The sequence below is a fragment of the Silurus aristotelis genome (assembly GCF_946808225.1).
Source record: "Silurus aristotelis genome assembly, chromosome: 23".
NCBI lineage: Eukaryota > Metazoa > Chordata > Actinopteri > Siluriformes > Siluridae > Silurus > Silurus aristotelis.
The window spans coordinates 6,258,880-6,275,381 of NC_139596.1; the positions used below are offsets into that span (position 1 = coordinate 6,258,880).

Consider the following 16,502-nt stretch of genomic DNA (forward strand, 5'->3'; position numbering starts at 1 on the left):
AAAACTATTTATAAATATGGCATCTGAAATCTGATAAATTGTGTTATTTTTTATAATTCTTATTTGCAACCGAGAGGTATCCGTGTTAGGAAAAGACATTTTCTGAATATCGGCTTTTATTATTTAAAAAAATACAACTTAAAGAAGTAAAGACCTTAGGCAGAAGCTTGGCATGTTTACACTCATGATATTAATAATAATGACAAACAACAAATCACAGTTTGTTTGTTTTTTTGTTGTATTGAACTGTTTTTAATTGGTTTTATATTGTATTCTTTTTTTGCCAATCCAGATCAGCAACTAATTTAAAATGAAAAACAAATAACAATAAATCAGTTCAGAGAGCCAAAGTTCTCAAACAAATAATAATAATAAAAAATAATAAAAATAATAATAATAATAATAATGAAATGATAAGTCGTAACATAATACACTGTCATGATATTAATGATGACGACAAACAAGGAATATTAACACATCACTTCTATGGTATTGGACATTTAGTTTATTTGTATGCATAATTGTACCATTTTGTTGGTCATTTTGCCATATAGCAGTCTGATTTCAGCATCCTGATCTCTCGGTATCCAAAGAAATCCCATAAAATTCCCCAATGCAGGCATCTCCCACCAGTACTGGGGATCATTTGGTACTGGGCTACACTGCAAAAAACAGAAACGTTTTAATGCTTATTTTAGTTTTATTGACTTTGTGGTATACAGGGTGGTTTATTGATTTTTTAAACAAAAATTGTGCTCAATTTCGCTGCACTTGTTCTACAGTTTTTTTCCCTGTGCATCTAACAATGAAGCTGCCACTGATTCTGCCTCATGGTAAACTGTATTACATTTTCATTATATACGTAATATTTTGGAGCCGACTCCTTGGTCGAGAGAGAGGAAAAAAAAGATTCGACTCTTTTACGGAACCGACTCCTTGGTCGAGATAGAGAGAGAGAGAGAGAGAGAGAGAGAGAGAGAGAGAGAGAGAGAGAGAAAGAAAGAGAGAGAGAGAGAGAGAGAGAGAGAGAGAAAGAGAGAGAGAGAGAGAGAAAAGACTCGACTCTTTTTCGGAACCGATTCCTTGTTAGAGAGAGAGAGAGAGAGAGAGAGAGAGAGAGAGAGAGAGAGAAGATTCGACTCTTTTTCGGAACCGACTCCTTAGTCGAGAGAGCGCGAAAGAGAGAGAGAGAGATAGAGATAGAGAACATTACGTACTTGTTTATTTCCGAGGCAGGAGATTAGGAAACCAGCTGTATTTGATGAGTTTGAGGGACACTGATGTAGAGATGGTGGTTTGGAAATGCTCAGGCTTCGGAGATAATTTGTTGGATCAGATGACGGTAAGGATTTTTGCTCTACACATGTAAACACAATAATGAGGAAGAAGAGTGTTTTGAGAAAATCGGTAAATGTTCAGTCGATGGTTAGAACAGAAAACGAGGGAAAAAGTACATGTTTAGATGCTGAAGAAGTTTCTGTGTAGGATATTTATTAATCCGGGAATGGTCTGGAGTAACCTCTGGTGACCAGAGACACGGGGCGGTTTGGTCAATGGTTAGTGACCAGGCGGGGGTGTGGGGGTGAGGAATAAACAGGGGGTTTGGGGGAGATAAGGCAGTGGGTAGATGATGAAGCGCTGGGATTGTGGAATAACGGGTTGGGGGTGTTGGGGTAGATGAGACACTGGGGCTGTGGAATAAATGGGGCGTTTGTGGTAGAATAATTGTTGGGGCTGTGGAATAAATCGAGGGTTTTGGGGTAGATGATGTACTTGGACTGTAGAATAAATCTGGGGTTTTGGGGTAGATGAGGTACTTGGACTGTAGAATAAATCTGGGGTTTTGGGGTAGATGAGGTACTTGGACTGTAGAATAGATCTGGGATTTTGGGGTAGATGAGGTACTTGGACTGTAGAATAGATCTGGGATTTTGGGGTAGATGAGGTACTTGGACTGTAGAATAGATCTGGGATTTTGGGGTAGATGAGGTACTTGGACTGTAGAATAGATCTGGGATTTTGGGGTAGATGAGGTACTTGGACTGTAGAATAGATCTGGGATTTTGGGGTAGATGAGGTACTTGGACTGTAGAATAGATCTGGGATTTTGGGGTAGATGAGGTACTTGGACTGTGGAATAAACACAGGTTTTGGGGTAGATGATGTACTTGGACTTTGGAATAAACACAGGTTTTGGGGTAGATGATGTACTTGGACTTTGGAATAAACACGGGTTTTGGGGTAGATGATGTACTTGGACTGTGGAATAAATCGGGGGTTTTGGGGTAGATGAGGTACTTGGACTGTGGAATAAACACAGGTTTTGGGGTAGATGATGTACTTGGACTTTGGAATAAACACGGGTTTTGGGGTAGATGAGGTACTTGGACTGTGGAATAAATCGGGGGTTTTGGGGTAGATGATGTACTTGGACTGTAGAATAAATCTGGGATTTTGGGGTAGATGATGTACTTGGACTTTGGAATAAACACAGGTTTTGGGGTAGATGATGTACTTGGACTTTGGAATAAACACAGGTTTTGGGGTAGATGAGGTACTTGGACTGTGGAATAAATCGGGGGTTTTGGGGTAGATGATGTACTTGGACTGTAGAATAAATCTGGGATTTTGGGGTAGATGATGTACTTGGACTTTGGAATAAACACAGGTTTTGGGGTAGATGATGTACTTGGACTTTGGAATAAACATGGGTTTTGGGGTAGATGAGGTACTTGGACTGTGGAATAAATCGGGGGTTTTGGGGTAGATGAGGTACTTGGACTGTGGAATAAATCGGGGGTTTTGTGGTAGAAAAGGTGTCGGAATTGTGTAAGATGGGGAAGATGGGGAGCTAGGGCTGTTTAATAAATGGGGGTTTTGGGATAGATTAGGTTCTGGGAGTGTTGAAAAAACGGGATTTGGGGTAGATGAAGTGCTTGGGCTGTTGAATAACGGGGTTGGGGTAGATAAGACGTTGAGGCCGTTGAGTAAGGTGGGGTTTGGGGTAGATAAGGCACTGGGGCAGTTGAATAACGGGGTTGGGGTAGATAAGACGTTGAGGCCGTTGAGTAAGGTGGGGTTTGGGGTAGATAAGGCACTGGGGCTGTTGAATAAGAGGAGGGGGGTTTTGGGGTAGATAAGGAGTTGAGGCTGTTGAAAATGGGGAGGGAGTTTTGAGGTAGATGAGGAGCAGGGGCTGTTGAATAGGGGGGGGTAGATGAGGTGCTGGGGCTGTTGAATAGGGGGGGGGTAGATGATGTTGAGGTGTTATTGCTTTGTTTTGGTTTTCTTTTCAAAGCCGATGCTCTGAGCTCGGTTTCATTTCCCGGCTCGGCGTTCCAGGAAGGTCACATGCTCGCTCGGGAATAATAATGGCTGCACAGGAACCGTCCCCTCCGTCTTCTCTGGAAGGCAACAAGCCGGGCTTCCCGAGGAAGATCCTGGCCAACAAGCTGGAGGAGAAGCATGTGTGTAACATCTGCCAGAAGATCTTGCGGAGGCCGTTTCAGGCGCAGTGCGGACACCGATTCTGCTCCTTCTGCTTCAACAAGACAGTGAGGTAGGTGAGCGCGCAGTCCTCCGGAGCAACATGCTAACGACCAGGCACAATCAGCTCACACCTACGAGCTCCAGCCCCCCCAATACACCGAGAATTTCGCCTGACACACACCAAATCACCTCAGTACACACGGCTGGGCCGCTGAGCCGCCGTTTCCCCTCAGGGCAGCGCCGGGAACATGCGCGTTATTGAGGCAAGGCGAACAAAAGAAAGGGCTCGGGGTTAGCTTCGTTAGCTCAACCGCCGTTACTGTTCCGTTCCATTCATTGTGCTGTGCTGTTGTTGCCAGGCACATTAGCTGTGTACTGACACCCGGACTAAGCCTTTATTCAGGCAGAAATGTGAAATAACACCACACTGGGCAGCGTTTCGTGTCTTCGGTAACACGTTTCTCATTGTTTTTCTTTCCAGTTCTGGTCCACAGAAATGCAGTGCCTGTATAAAAGAAGATATTTTTGAGGACCCAACGTCGATTCTGAAGCAGGGCTGTGTGAGTTTCACAACTCCCTCAGAGCTAACCATCATTATTAAACCCCTGCCTTTGAGTAATATTCATTTATTTTTATACACATCTATCTATCTATCTATCTATCTATCTATCTATCTATCTGTCTGTCTGTCTGTCTGTCTGTCTGTCTGTCTGTCTGGTTCATTCTGAAATAATTCTAATAATAATAATGAATATCTCCCCAAAAACTATTAATTACTATTAATATTCTACATAAACAGTCAACAATAAAAAAAAAAAAATATATATATATATATATATGTTGTTTTTTTAAATCAAAAGTTAATATTTTGTTTAGAAAAGTGCAAGAGTGAAGTCTGAATAAATATATATATATTTTTTATTTGAAAAATTATTAATAATTAATAATTACATACGTTTTATTGCACGTTGTAGTTGTTTGTCGATATGTAGAATGGTGGTTTATAATAATAATAATAATAATAATTCTAATAACAATAATCATCATCATTATTATTATTATAATTGGTGCTTGAAATTCACTAATCACAAAATCACCATTTGCTATAATTATTTTTATTATTGTTTTCAGGAAGACCATCAACAATTACTTATTGCCACTTATAAAATCTCAATAGCTGGCTTATTTCAGCCATTTATAATAATTTATAAAGGATATATATTTTATGGTTAAAATGTTTTGAAAGATAAATACATGTGTTTAAAATAATAAAAAAATTTTATAGTAATATTAAAATTTGAATTTTTAGTAGTATTATTGTTATTATACTGAGAACTGATGAACATGAGCTCTCAGCATGCGTGGGAAGAAATTCTTGAAAAAGCCTTGCAGGCGGCTCCCTCGTCACGCTGCTCACGCTGCTAAAATGCCAAGAATATAAACACGACTTGTTTCTTCAGCTTCTTTTTTGGAATTTTATCTCTTATTTGCCATGTTGGTAGTGTGAAACGTGTGTGTCCGTTCTGAGGAATGGAAGAAAAACCTGCTTACCCAAAATGTATTTCAGTGAGAGTCTAACAGCAGCTGATGAGGCAGTTAATGCAAGTGTTCGAGTGAAGGCAACGCAACAGTCCTTTTTGTATTTTTATTTCAAGACAATGCTTATAACGGAGATCCTGGTTTTGACCTGAAAAATATATCTGTTTTAAAGATATTGTCACAGAACATTCAAACAAAATTTCACTGGCACAGTGGTGGGAAGTTTAACGGTTCTTTATGTCTGGTGTTTACATCGGAGTATCCAGTAATCCAGTCATATATAATCATTACTCAGGATCAGATGTGTAGCTGTAATTTGAAGGACACATTAATCCTTAGTCAGAGTTTTTGGAAAATTCAAGTCTAAATCTGTGTGAGTCATCCTTTCTAAGATTTGTATTACTTAAAACAAGTAGTCTGAGAGTTGAGTAAAACAGTAAGAACAGCTTGTACCTGTCTAATCCTTAAAACGTTTTAAGGTACAGTGTGATGAACCATTTTAGCAGATCTTCACAAGATATCTCCTCTACAATACTGGAGAAATGAAACTTGGACATATTTAGACTAGTCAATGTGCAGCTTGTTTATCAGTACAGATTTACTGTCCTCTGAAAATAACTCCACATACGTAAATACACCCTAATTGATAACAGCTGCAACAGTTTGCTGAAGACAACTTGTTCAAGAGCATGAATTACTTGAACTATCTCCTGTGGTCTGATGAGTCTAAGATAAACTTGTTTGGCTCAGTTAGTGTCCAGCATGTGTGGAGATGCCCTGGTGAGGAGAATCAAAATATTGTCTTATCTGCAGTCGAGCATGGTGGTGGTAGCATCATGATCTGGGGCTGCATAAGTGCTGCTGGTACTGGAGAGCTGCAGTTCATTGAGGGAAACATGAATTCCAACAAATATCTATTAATCTAAGTAATAATTATTCTTTTTTTTGGGCTTTGATTTCCATTTATATGGATATACAGCATTAAAAGTATAACTAAACAGTACTACAGGATGAGTGAGGAGGTAAAACTGTAGGGAGTTAATGAGATTTCGCAATAACACGATGTCTGTAATATCCACAGGCTTTTCCGGACAATGCTGCTAAAAGAGAAGTCGAAGCCCTCGAAGCTGTTTGTATTAACGAAGGTTGCAGTTGGACTGGCACCATTAAAGAATATGAGGTGTGTGGAAATCATCCAGTCTATAAGAATTGGGAGATATTCATCAATCCGGTGTGTAAATGTAAACGAGAGAACGAGATGTTTGGGTCTAGCACAGTTTTAGACATTTTAAACTCCATTTGTGATCATGAGCGTGAGTTGCGTGAACACAAAGATATTTGAGATCGTCGTAAGAGTGACTCATCTTCGCAAGCCCTGAAACCCAAGACTTTTGGCAGAAAATGTTGAAACACCATATGCAATCAAAGCCAGACTGAAGAGTTTGGAAACATTCGAAGCATGTAAACATTCGAGTATGATGTAATCAGTTCAAACTGTCAAGCCACAGTGACCTCTGATGGGGTTTTTCCCAGACCCACAGAAATTCATTATTGCTGAATGAAACCTTGTTAAATATTGTAAACAAGAAGAGCTTTCAAAATTGGAATTGCAGTGGTCAGCACTTTTTCCCCAGTGACGTGGTTTGGAGGTCTGCCTTTCAGTAGACTTTCTTTAATACTTTATATAGTATCATTGAACAGATTCTTAAATCTTGACAAAAAAAATATCTTAAATTTAGCTAGAACATTATCCTGGACCATGGTGGTGAACAGTTATCAGTAAACAAGTTGGATTTCTGCTGTTGCTCTTTGGTGCAAGATGTTCTTCACAATGTTTCCATAATGATGCAACATTGTACTTGCTGTCCTTCTGACATCTTGGAAATGAGCTTAACATTTTCACAATAATTGGGTGGAAGGTTCGAATAAAAGTCATCCTCACTGTGTTCTTCTGGTTCTCATTTCTCCCACCAGGCCACACACGAGGGACAGTGTGATTTTATGATCATCCCGTGTCCTTCCTGCAAAGAGCTCTTGAGAGCCAATGAACTCGAGCGTCACAACGAGCGGGAATGCCCAGAGAGGACTCTAAATTGCAAATACTGCAAAGAACCCTTTCATTTTAAAAACATTAAGGTGAACCATCTCGTTTTCTATGGCATAAGTGTGAGCATGATTGCGGCACAAAGCCGAAATGTTGATGTGATGAGGGGAAAGAAAACATGCTGTGCCTTAATGTTTAGGCCCATGACGAGATTTGTCCAAAATACCCAATGATTTGTGAAGGCTGTGCAAAGAAGAAAATTCCCAGAGAGAAGGTGAATAAATATATTTATACAAATATTTATGTATTATGATTTAAATAAGGTTTACCTGCTGAACTGAAGTTCATGCCTTTTTTTCCTGTTTTTTTTTTTTTTTTTTTTTCTTTTGTCTAAGTATGTGGATCACATTAAGCTGTGTACCAAATTCCGCACCCCATGCAGATTTCACGTTGTCGGCTGCGACATGTCTGTGAGTACATTACACACTTTTCTGTCTTAAATTGCACACTGTGCCACACCTATTTGTGGTTAAGAGCAAAATCTGGTTTCTGTTTGGGAGGAGGGATGGCATGATTACTCTCCCCTGTCGAATCACTGTGACACGAATAATTCAAGGCCATCTGTGAGCTCCTGTATGTAAAAGAGGGCAAATAGCCCCCGCTTTCCTCGCTTTATGTGCACTGTGATGTAGAACGAGCTGATATGTTAGACTCGACCCTGGTTAGTTGCTGTATGGTGGCAACTGAATTGTGAAGTGGAAAATTTCCACCAATAGTTTTTTTTATATTAGATACTGGATTAAATAAAAATCACTCCATGTAAATTAAACATAAATGTAATTTCAATGCTCTGGCCTTGTGTAAAGACATGTTTTAAGCATGACTGGATTGATGTGAAATGCTAACGCTTAAACAAAAGATTTATTAACTGTAATTTATTAAATTAATTTTAATTAAACCGTACTTAATGCACTGTGAGCTAACGTGAATGAGACTGCATGCTATACCTCATGGGCCACTAGAGGCCGCTCTCATACTGTATACAAACATCATAGTCCATGGAGACTCCTGTCTGACCTCGTCCGTCAACCTGTCCATCACCACTGCAAACAAAAAAGGGCTCAGAGCCGATCCTTGATGCAGTCCAACCTTCACCTTGAACCAGTCTGTCGTTCCTACTGCACACTTCACTGCTGTCACACTGTCCTCATACATGTCCTGCACCTCCCTCACATACTTCTGACACACCTGACTTCCTCATACAATACCACAACTCCTCTCTCAGCACCCTGTCATACGCTTTCTCTAAATTCACAAACACACAATGCAGCTCCTTCTGACCTTCTCTATACTTCTCCATCAACAAAAAAAAATACCCAATATACTTATTGTGTGTTATTGCAGGCATCAGGTTTCTTTTCTTTTCTTTTTTTTATTTTTTTTTTATATCCTGTATATTTAAGTGTGTTTTTACCAAAGAAATCTTTGTATGAAAGTCCTAATTTGTTTTATTCTCCTTTACTTCCAGGTGGAGAAGGAAAAAATCCATGAGCACGAACGGGCGTGTTCGTACGAGCACCTAAATCTGCTGCTGCACTTTATAATGGGCATCAAGGTAAGCGTGGAAAGCCTGCAGCCACAGGGCCTGGAGATGGCTAGCCACAAGCTCGAGGAGCTGCAGCAGTCTCTGTGTGAGTTGGAAGTCAAGCTGGGCCAGCTGAGCGCTGGGGCTCCCGTGCAGGGGCCCTGCGTGCCGTGTGTGCCCACACCTAATCCTCCACCTCCTGCGCCCACCCTGGCCACCTCGTTTACCCCACTGCCCAGTGCCGTCGGTGCTGCCCTTGAGCTACAGCTGCACAGCGAGAAGACCAAGGTGGCCGAACTGAGCCGGCGCTGCCAAGAGCTCGAGCTGAAGGCCAGCACCTTCGAGAACATCGTGTGCGTGCTGAATCGCGAAATGGAGCGCTCTTCCACCACAATGGAGGCTTACAACCGCCAGCATCGCCTCGACCAGGACAAGATCGAGATCCTTAACAACAAGGTGATAAAACGCTTCGGAAAAAGAATGAACAACGACTGTAAGAGATGGTTTGTTTAATACTCAAAACTGCTCCCATGTAGGTTCGTCAGCTGGAGAGGACGGTGGGGCTGAGGGATCTCTCCATCGTGGAGATGGAGAGCAAGATGAGAGAAATGTCAGCTGCCACATACGAGGGTGTTTTCGTGTGGAAGATCTCAGACTTTGCCAAGAAGAGGCAAGACGCTGTAGCTGGACGGGCCCCAGCCATGTTCTCACCTGGTACGATGCAAGATTTTTATTTATTCATTTATTTTTTATGGTAAAACCTCCATTTAAATCTTAACTGTTCTGGTCAAACTGCCTGTAAAATGCATTGCTTTTTGTTTTGCAGCGTTTTATACAAGCAAGTATGGCTACAAGATGTGTTTGCGCATCTATCTGAACGGGGACGGAACAGGGCGCGGTACTCACTTGTCTCTGTTCTTCGTGGTGATGAGGGGACACAGTGATGCCTTGCTCAAGTGGCCTTTTAACCAGAAGGTATTTCTCATCAAACATTCGTCTGATTTGTGGCACCAATGTGAAAATGTGGGCAGAGTGAAGTTAATATTTGAGTTTTGTTCATGTCATAATGTACACTATATGGACAAATGTATTGGGACACCTGACCTTTCCTGCCACATGTGGTTCTTCCCCAAACGTCTACCACAAAGCTGGAAGCACACAGTTGTATAGGTTGTCTTGGGATGCGGCAAACTAAAAATGCGTTCACTTCACCTGTTCCAGCATGGCAATGCCCCTGTGCACAAAGTGAGCTCTATGAAGATATGGTTTGAAGAGGAAGATCTTAAGTGGCCTGCTATAGACCTCTGATCTCATCCCTACTGGACACCTTTTGGATGAATTGGAATGCTGACTTCACCCCAGGCCTCCTCACCCTACATTAGTACCTGACTTTACTAACACTCCTGCGGGTGATGAACACACATGTCCACAAGTACACTTAAAAATCTAGTGGAACATCTTCCCAGAAGAGTGGAGGAAAAGCGATACTCAAAAAGCACATACCAAACTTATGACTATGTGACTGCAAACTTTTGCCAATATAGTGTATGTTAAACTGCACACCACACACATCTCTTTTATGAATTTCCTGTAACAGCAAACCTCCACGTGGTTTACTCCTCACCGACACGCGACAACCAACTTTCTCTTTTAGTAATTAAGGAATTGCACACATTTTATTAGTTTATATATGGTTTAATGTTGTGTCATTGCTTATAATAGCTGTAAATGTAGCTATTCATTATATGCTTTTCTGCTAATTTCCTTGTCTTTACATTTAATTTATTGCCTGGTTGAATAGGTCTGTTTGATGGATTGCATTCTTTGTAACAAAACATGCACATCTTTGCATTATGTGACTGAAGATCTAAGAAAACTTGTCCACTTGCGTGCCCACAGGTCACCCTAATGCTTCTGGACCAGAATAACCGAGAGCACATCATAGACGCGTTTAGGCCCGACATCTCGTCCTCATCGTTCCAGAGACCCGTCAGCGACATGAACATCGCCAGTGGCTGCCCTCTCTTCTGCCCTCTCGCCAAGCTTGACTCCAAGAACTCCTACATCCGTGACGACACCATCTTCATCAAGGCCATCGTTGACCTCACTGGCCTTTAAGGCTGTAAGGCAGCTCTTTGCACTCCTCCAGCCTGCTGCATTTGGTTTTCAGTGCTGGACCAAGGCCTGAGACCTCTAGCAGATCTCCGACAGGGGCCTATGCACCCCTTGAATGACTCCCATTCCCAGGGCCGTGTTACTTTACATCGCTCTACATTAATGTCGCCAACCCAAATTGTGCCTGGAGTTTGTGCAGTTTTGCTGTAATATAGTCAGAAAGTTCACTCCTTCTTCCCCGTAGCGGGAATAGCTGTCAGCAGTGATTGTAATGTAACTCTTGGTGCCCGTTGTGGCACTTCTGCCTTTTCTAGAGATTAAGAGAGGACTTTAACTCACAGGATAGGAGTCATTTCACCTTCAGAAGCTTTGCTTGTGCTGTGGCCAGTGTTTGGGGCTTGGCTTTCACATTTCGGTGTTTGAACGAATCGCGTGTTTCTTTTGCATAGACAGACGTGGAGTTTTAATAACAATGAATGATGCTAACGAATTCTTTTGCTCCTATATAATTCCTAAATCTCGCTTAATCTAATATCGAAATCTGCTCTGAGTGTATGCATCTCTCCTCTGTGTATGTAGTGGTGAACATTGCTCGAATTCCATGGAGTCCTGAAAGCGCAACATTTGGGTTTTCTTTTTTTTTTTTTTTTTTTTTTCGACCCTGCTTGTGTTTTGAGGTATGTGTATGTGCAGGTCTCCGTTTCCTTCCTTAACCATTTTTGGTGTTCTTTGCTGTATTAGTTTGCATGTTGGATCTGTGGAAGATACATTCAAGTTAGCAAAAGAGCAGGTTTGCACCTAGAACCTGAGAAGCGAAGGCAGTTTCATCGTAACTCCCCGTCAGTGAAAAATAACAACACACTGGTGTTAGTTTAAGCTCTCGAATTTTTTGCCTCTCATGCCTCAGTGTAGCCCACCATTTCACTCTAAGCAGATAGGACCATCATAGCCATGGCATCTGGGATTTACGTGAACAACCAAACTGGCAGCTTTTAGCCTAATCTGAGTGGAGACGTAGACTAGGACAGAAACTCGTGCTTTCTTGTGGCGTGAAAGGGCTGGTGTTGAATTGTACTTTGGTGTTTTCTCGTTCTGAGTGTTCTCTTGATGTTGTGCTGCTTTGGGCAAAAGTGATTAACGGCCCTCCAACTATAACGTACTCTGTTAACTAGAATTAGGCAAAAAGGACTATTCTTTAGTCACTCCTGTTTTGTCGATATACTATAAAGGTTCTTCTTGGGTTTTACACTTTGTGAACGTACTAGAAACGTGGTTGTTCAAGGAGCTACGTGTCGTGTAAGTGGTAATCATAAATTGTTTCAAACGATTGCAAGCATTAAACAAAAAGTCACTAATTTACATTCCTTACCATAGCTCCTGTTGTCCCAGACAACTTTGTGAAATTTGTACAAAAAAAAAAAAAAAGTTTTTTTTTGCTCTAAACTTTGGTTCGTCATTAAACGCAACAGCGCACAAACAGGACGAAAAAAATCGGCTCAAATATTCGCACATTTGTACTGTTTATGACCGGGGGCTAACTCTGGAAATAAAGGACTACTAATTCTAAATCAGTCATTTCCAACTGCTAATCCTACCTGTAGCACCTTTAAGCCATTTTTAGATCGGATAGGTTCCATAAAATATAGCCCGACCTCGTTTTCTACACATGATCACCTCAAGAAAACTGGTAGTGTTTATTTATTTATTATAATTTTTTTTTTTTTTGTAAAGAACCACAGAGAGCATCGCCACACCTATACAGTGCATGACTCTTCCATTCTAAGGGCTTACAGCATACAGTACGTCTTCCATACGAGGTTTCCGCTCTGATCCTTTTTCGTAGAGGGAGTCTGAGATGCTTGTCTTTTTTATTTTTTCCCCCGGGGGGGGACAACAAAAAAAAAAAAAAGATGCCTTCATGCTACCCAAACACCTAAACCCAGCCTATTTTCAAACCAGTTCCGACAGACATTGAAACCTCTCTGTGCATGAGAATGTTTCAATAAAGAAGAAGAAGGAAAAAAAAAAGAAAAACAAACACACATATTGTAAAGTATTGGTTTACTTTGTAGACCAACATTTTATTTGTATTGCTTTCACTTTATTATCTGTTGAAATGCGGTATATGATGGTTATAAATGTGAATGTGTTATATTGCTTATTTAAGTATAAATAGATATACTATTATACGGTGCACACAGTTGTCGGACTGTACGCTGTGCATATAATGAATATTAATCATATATCTAATATAGATTCTATTAAGTAATAATATATGTACTATTTCCTGTTGGGATGGTTTAAAAATGTGTTCGGGCGCTTTTCTTTTTTTTTTTTTTATGGGCTTTAGCAAGTTCTCCACTTTGTGTCATCCTATGAGGAAACAAGTTGTTTTTTGAAGAGATCTGCAATTCTTTTTTTCTCACTGCGATCTTAATTTGGCAGTCTGTGTTTTCTCAAGCTTGCTCGGTCTTTGCCCCAGTGACATTTCAGTGCTTTTTTTTTTTTTAAATAAATTGTAAATAGGTGACGTGCCTCTGTAGTATAGCTCATACGATGCATCCTCTCTCTACACGCCAGCTTAAGCAACCACTGCATGCTGCAGATGTGCTGTATCGTGAATAACGTTAAAGCTTTCCGTTCTTTAAACGAATTGCGTATATTTCACTAAAACACTTTGCCTTTTCAACTGACATTACATTATTAGTTGTAATGCATACATTACAGTTTAGCTTGTGCAATTATACAAGTGACCTTCCTATTGTTTGAGTGAAGTCTAGCAGGCTGGTGGGTTGGAGTTTTTTTTTCCACGCTAGACACTACATTTGCTACATTTGCAGGAGTTCGCCTGCAGCCGTTTAAATGTAAAGAACTCATGCGCTATACTGAAGTGACGGTATTTTCTTATGTTTTTACATTTGAATCAAAGCTGAAGTTGTTTCTTAGATTACTGATCGACTACTTGTAATTTGTGTACACTTAATAAAATTGTGTTGCCAGTTTATATCCTTGTAAGACGTCGGTCTTGCAGTGCCATAACCTTTCTAATGCAGTTTACTTTGGAAAATTTGTGAAGACCTGCGACTAGCAGTGATTTGTAAAGGTCCCGTGATTCTTTTTCCCCCTTTCCTGGTCTTACCCTCTTGACATCTTCAATAAATGCTTTTCTGACCTCACAGTGATGAAAGTGTGCTGCTTTCTTTTTGTCCAGTCTCCACATGATGGCAGTAGTGTGATGTGGGAGGGTGCAAGCTCACCTGGTATCTGTTCTCCACTCCAGTGCTGATGTTGGAGACAGTAACTAACACACACACACACACACACACACACACACACACACACACACACACACACACACACACACACACACACACACACACACACACACACACACACACACACACACACACAGCTTGAAAGAAAACCAAAGGAAGTTCCGTAAAATGGCAAATGCTGGGCTGATGGCTTTCACAGAGTCTACTCAAGCATGCTCAATTTACTTCATCCAGCTCAGCTTTTTTCTTCTCTCAAGGTCCTGCTTGCGATCAAACGGTTGCATATTTTAATCGAAATTGATGCCTAATTTCTCATCAAAGGCTCTGCAAGAGAGTTTAAAAACATTGTCAAAAAATGGATGACTTCATGAGAAAGACTGTCATGTTATAGCATGTCATAACATAGTCATGTTATTCTGTTAAAATCTAATTAATGCACCCGTGTCCACTTAATGACCTAGTGCCTCTTATATACAGTTACTTAAGTTCTCACCTGTATCTCCAGCCATCATGTATGTTAATCATCATCATCTTTCGTCTGCTCCCATTAGGGATCGCAACAGCAGATCATCCGTCTCTAAACTACAACGGTCCTCTACATCTGCCTCTTTTAAATTAACTACCTGCATGTCTTCTCTCACCAAATCCATAAACCTCCTCCTTGGTCTTCCTCATTTCCTCCTTTCTGGCAGCTCCATCCTCAGCATTGTTCTACCTATATACCACATGACCAAAACATCTCAATCTCGCCTTCATCGCCTTGTCTCCAAAATGTCCTACATGCACTGTCCCTCTAATAAACTCATTTCTAATCATGTCCATCGTTGTTACTCCCAATGAAAATCTCAGCATCTTCAGCTCTGCTACCTCCAGCTCCACCTCCTGTCGTTTACTCAATGCCACTGTCTCATTTTTATTTGTATAGCACTTTTAACAATGAACATTGTCTCAAAGCAGCTTTACACAGATAATGTAGTGATACAAATGAATAAGATGTTCTTTGTAAGTGTAAGTTTGTAACTGATGAACGAGCCGGTGGCGTCTGTGGCAAGGAAAAACTCCCCGAGATGGCATAAGAAAGAAACCTTGAGAGGAAACCTATCCTCACCTGGGTTGCACTGAATGTCTATTTATTACAGATAAACGATGTTGCGGGGTTCAGTGATGGTGATCAGAAGCAAACTGTAGTCAATGTAGACTGTTGACATTAACTACAGTCCAAATCCATTCTCAAATCCATTCTCAAAGCTCCAGTTCTTACTCCGGAATATAATGGAACCACCCAAGGCGTTGATGAGAAACCGTCCCAAGCTGCACAGAGTGGCCTCCAATCATAGAGGACACTATCCAGAGGCAGGCCTCGACGAAGTTGGAAGATACACGGAGGGAAGAGGGGCAGAAACAGTGTTCACTGGAACCTTAGGAGCATGTTTAACTCGATCGAGAGAGAGAGCGGTGACAGGAAGAGAAGGATATGTATTATTATTTTCCTTATTGTTGTAAAGTTCAGGAAAGTTCAGGAAACTGCAGTTGGGGACTTTGGCAAGACTCGCTATGGCAGCATAACTAAAAAAGGAGAACCAGAAGGACACACAGACATGAGGGATCTCTGGGATAAGAGACGACCCACCACACCACAAAACCTGAGTGAACGTGTGAATGTGAGGGGACGACAGCATACAAGTATCCCAGTTCACCAAACACTCTATATCCATGTTCCCTCCAGATCTGCTCCTTTACCTAAGAAAAATGTACTGATAAAAGACTAAAATATTTTTTCAGCCTCGACTTGAACATTGAGACTGTGTTTGAGTCCCGAACACTAATTGGAAGGTTGTTCCATAACTGTGGGGAAACATCTGCTGTTGTCTTTATTATTTGAGGTACCAACAAATAGCCTGCACCTTTTCATCTAAGTAAGCATGGAGGATCATACTGATACAGAAGTTCATTTAGATACTGTGGCATGAGACCATTAAGTGCTTTATACGTCAGTAGTAGTATTTTATAATCAATATGAGATTTGATTGGGAGCCAGTGTAGACTGATTAAAACAGGGGTGATGTGAGTATATTTTCTAGATCTAGTAAGGACCCTTGCTGCTGCATTCTGAACTAACTGAAGCTTATTTATGCACTTACTCGCACACCCAGGCAGTAAAGCGTTATAGTAGTCTAATCTAGATGTAACCAAAGCATGAACTAGTTTTTCTGCATCCTGTAACGTCATCATATTTCTTATTTTAGCAATATTTCTAAGGTGAAAGAAGGCGATCGTGGTAATATTATTCACCTGAGCCTCAAAGAAAAGACTAGGGTCAGTAATCACACCAAGGTCTTTGACTGCTGTATACACTGAGATAGAAACACCATCCAGAGATTTTAACCTCATTAATACACCTTAATGTGCAGTTCTCGGATTCTCACCTGACTGCACTCTTGTAAACAGTGTATCA

At 40.8% G+C, this 16,502-nt stretch overlaps 1 protein-coding gene and 1 long non-coding RNA gene across 3 annotated transcripts; one reads left to right on the plus strand and one right to left on the minus strand.

Annotated features, from left to right (window-relative positions):
* The first annotated feature begins 1,202 nt into the window (after window positions 1–1,202).
* traf2a (Tnf receptor-associated factor 2a) lies at window positions 1,203–13,948 on the plus strand. 2 transcript variants are annotated; one of them, XM_083526973.1, is made up of 11 exons: window positions 1,203–1,342; window positions 3,343–3,559; window positions 3,971–4,049; window positions 6,110–6,208; window positions 7,003–7,164; window positions 7,272–7,346; window positions 7,468–7,542; window positions 8,601–9,113; window positions 9,194–9,371; window positions 9,484–9,632; window positions 10,557–13,948. In XM_083526973.1, exons 2-11 carry the CDS (start codon window positions 3,372–3,374, stop codon window positions 10,773–10,775), a joined length of 1,737 nt encoding a protein of 578 aa, XP_083383099.1. In that variant the 5' UTR covers window positions 1,203–1,342; window positions 3,343–3,371; the 3' UTR covers window positions 10,776–13,948. The 2 variants fall into 2 exon arrangements, with proteins under 2 accessions (XP_083383099.1, XP_083383100.1); XM_083526974.1 differs by having other exon boundaries at window positions 1,217–1,342; window positions 3,299–3,559.
* Window positions 11,402–14,928, minus strand: LOC310718332. Its single transcript, XR_014531109.1, has 2 exons — window positions 14,541–14,928; window positions 11,402–14,371 (listed from the first exon to the last, which is right to left on the minus strand). It is a non-coding gene; the product is annotated as an uncharacterized lncRNA (long non-coding RNA).
* Window positions 14,929–16,502: the final 1,574 nt, after the last annotated feature.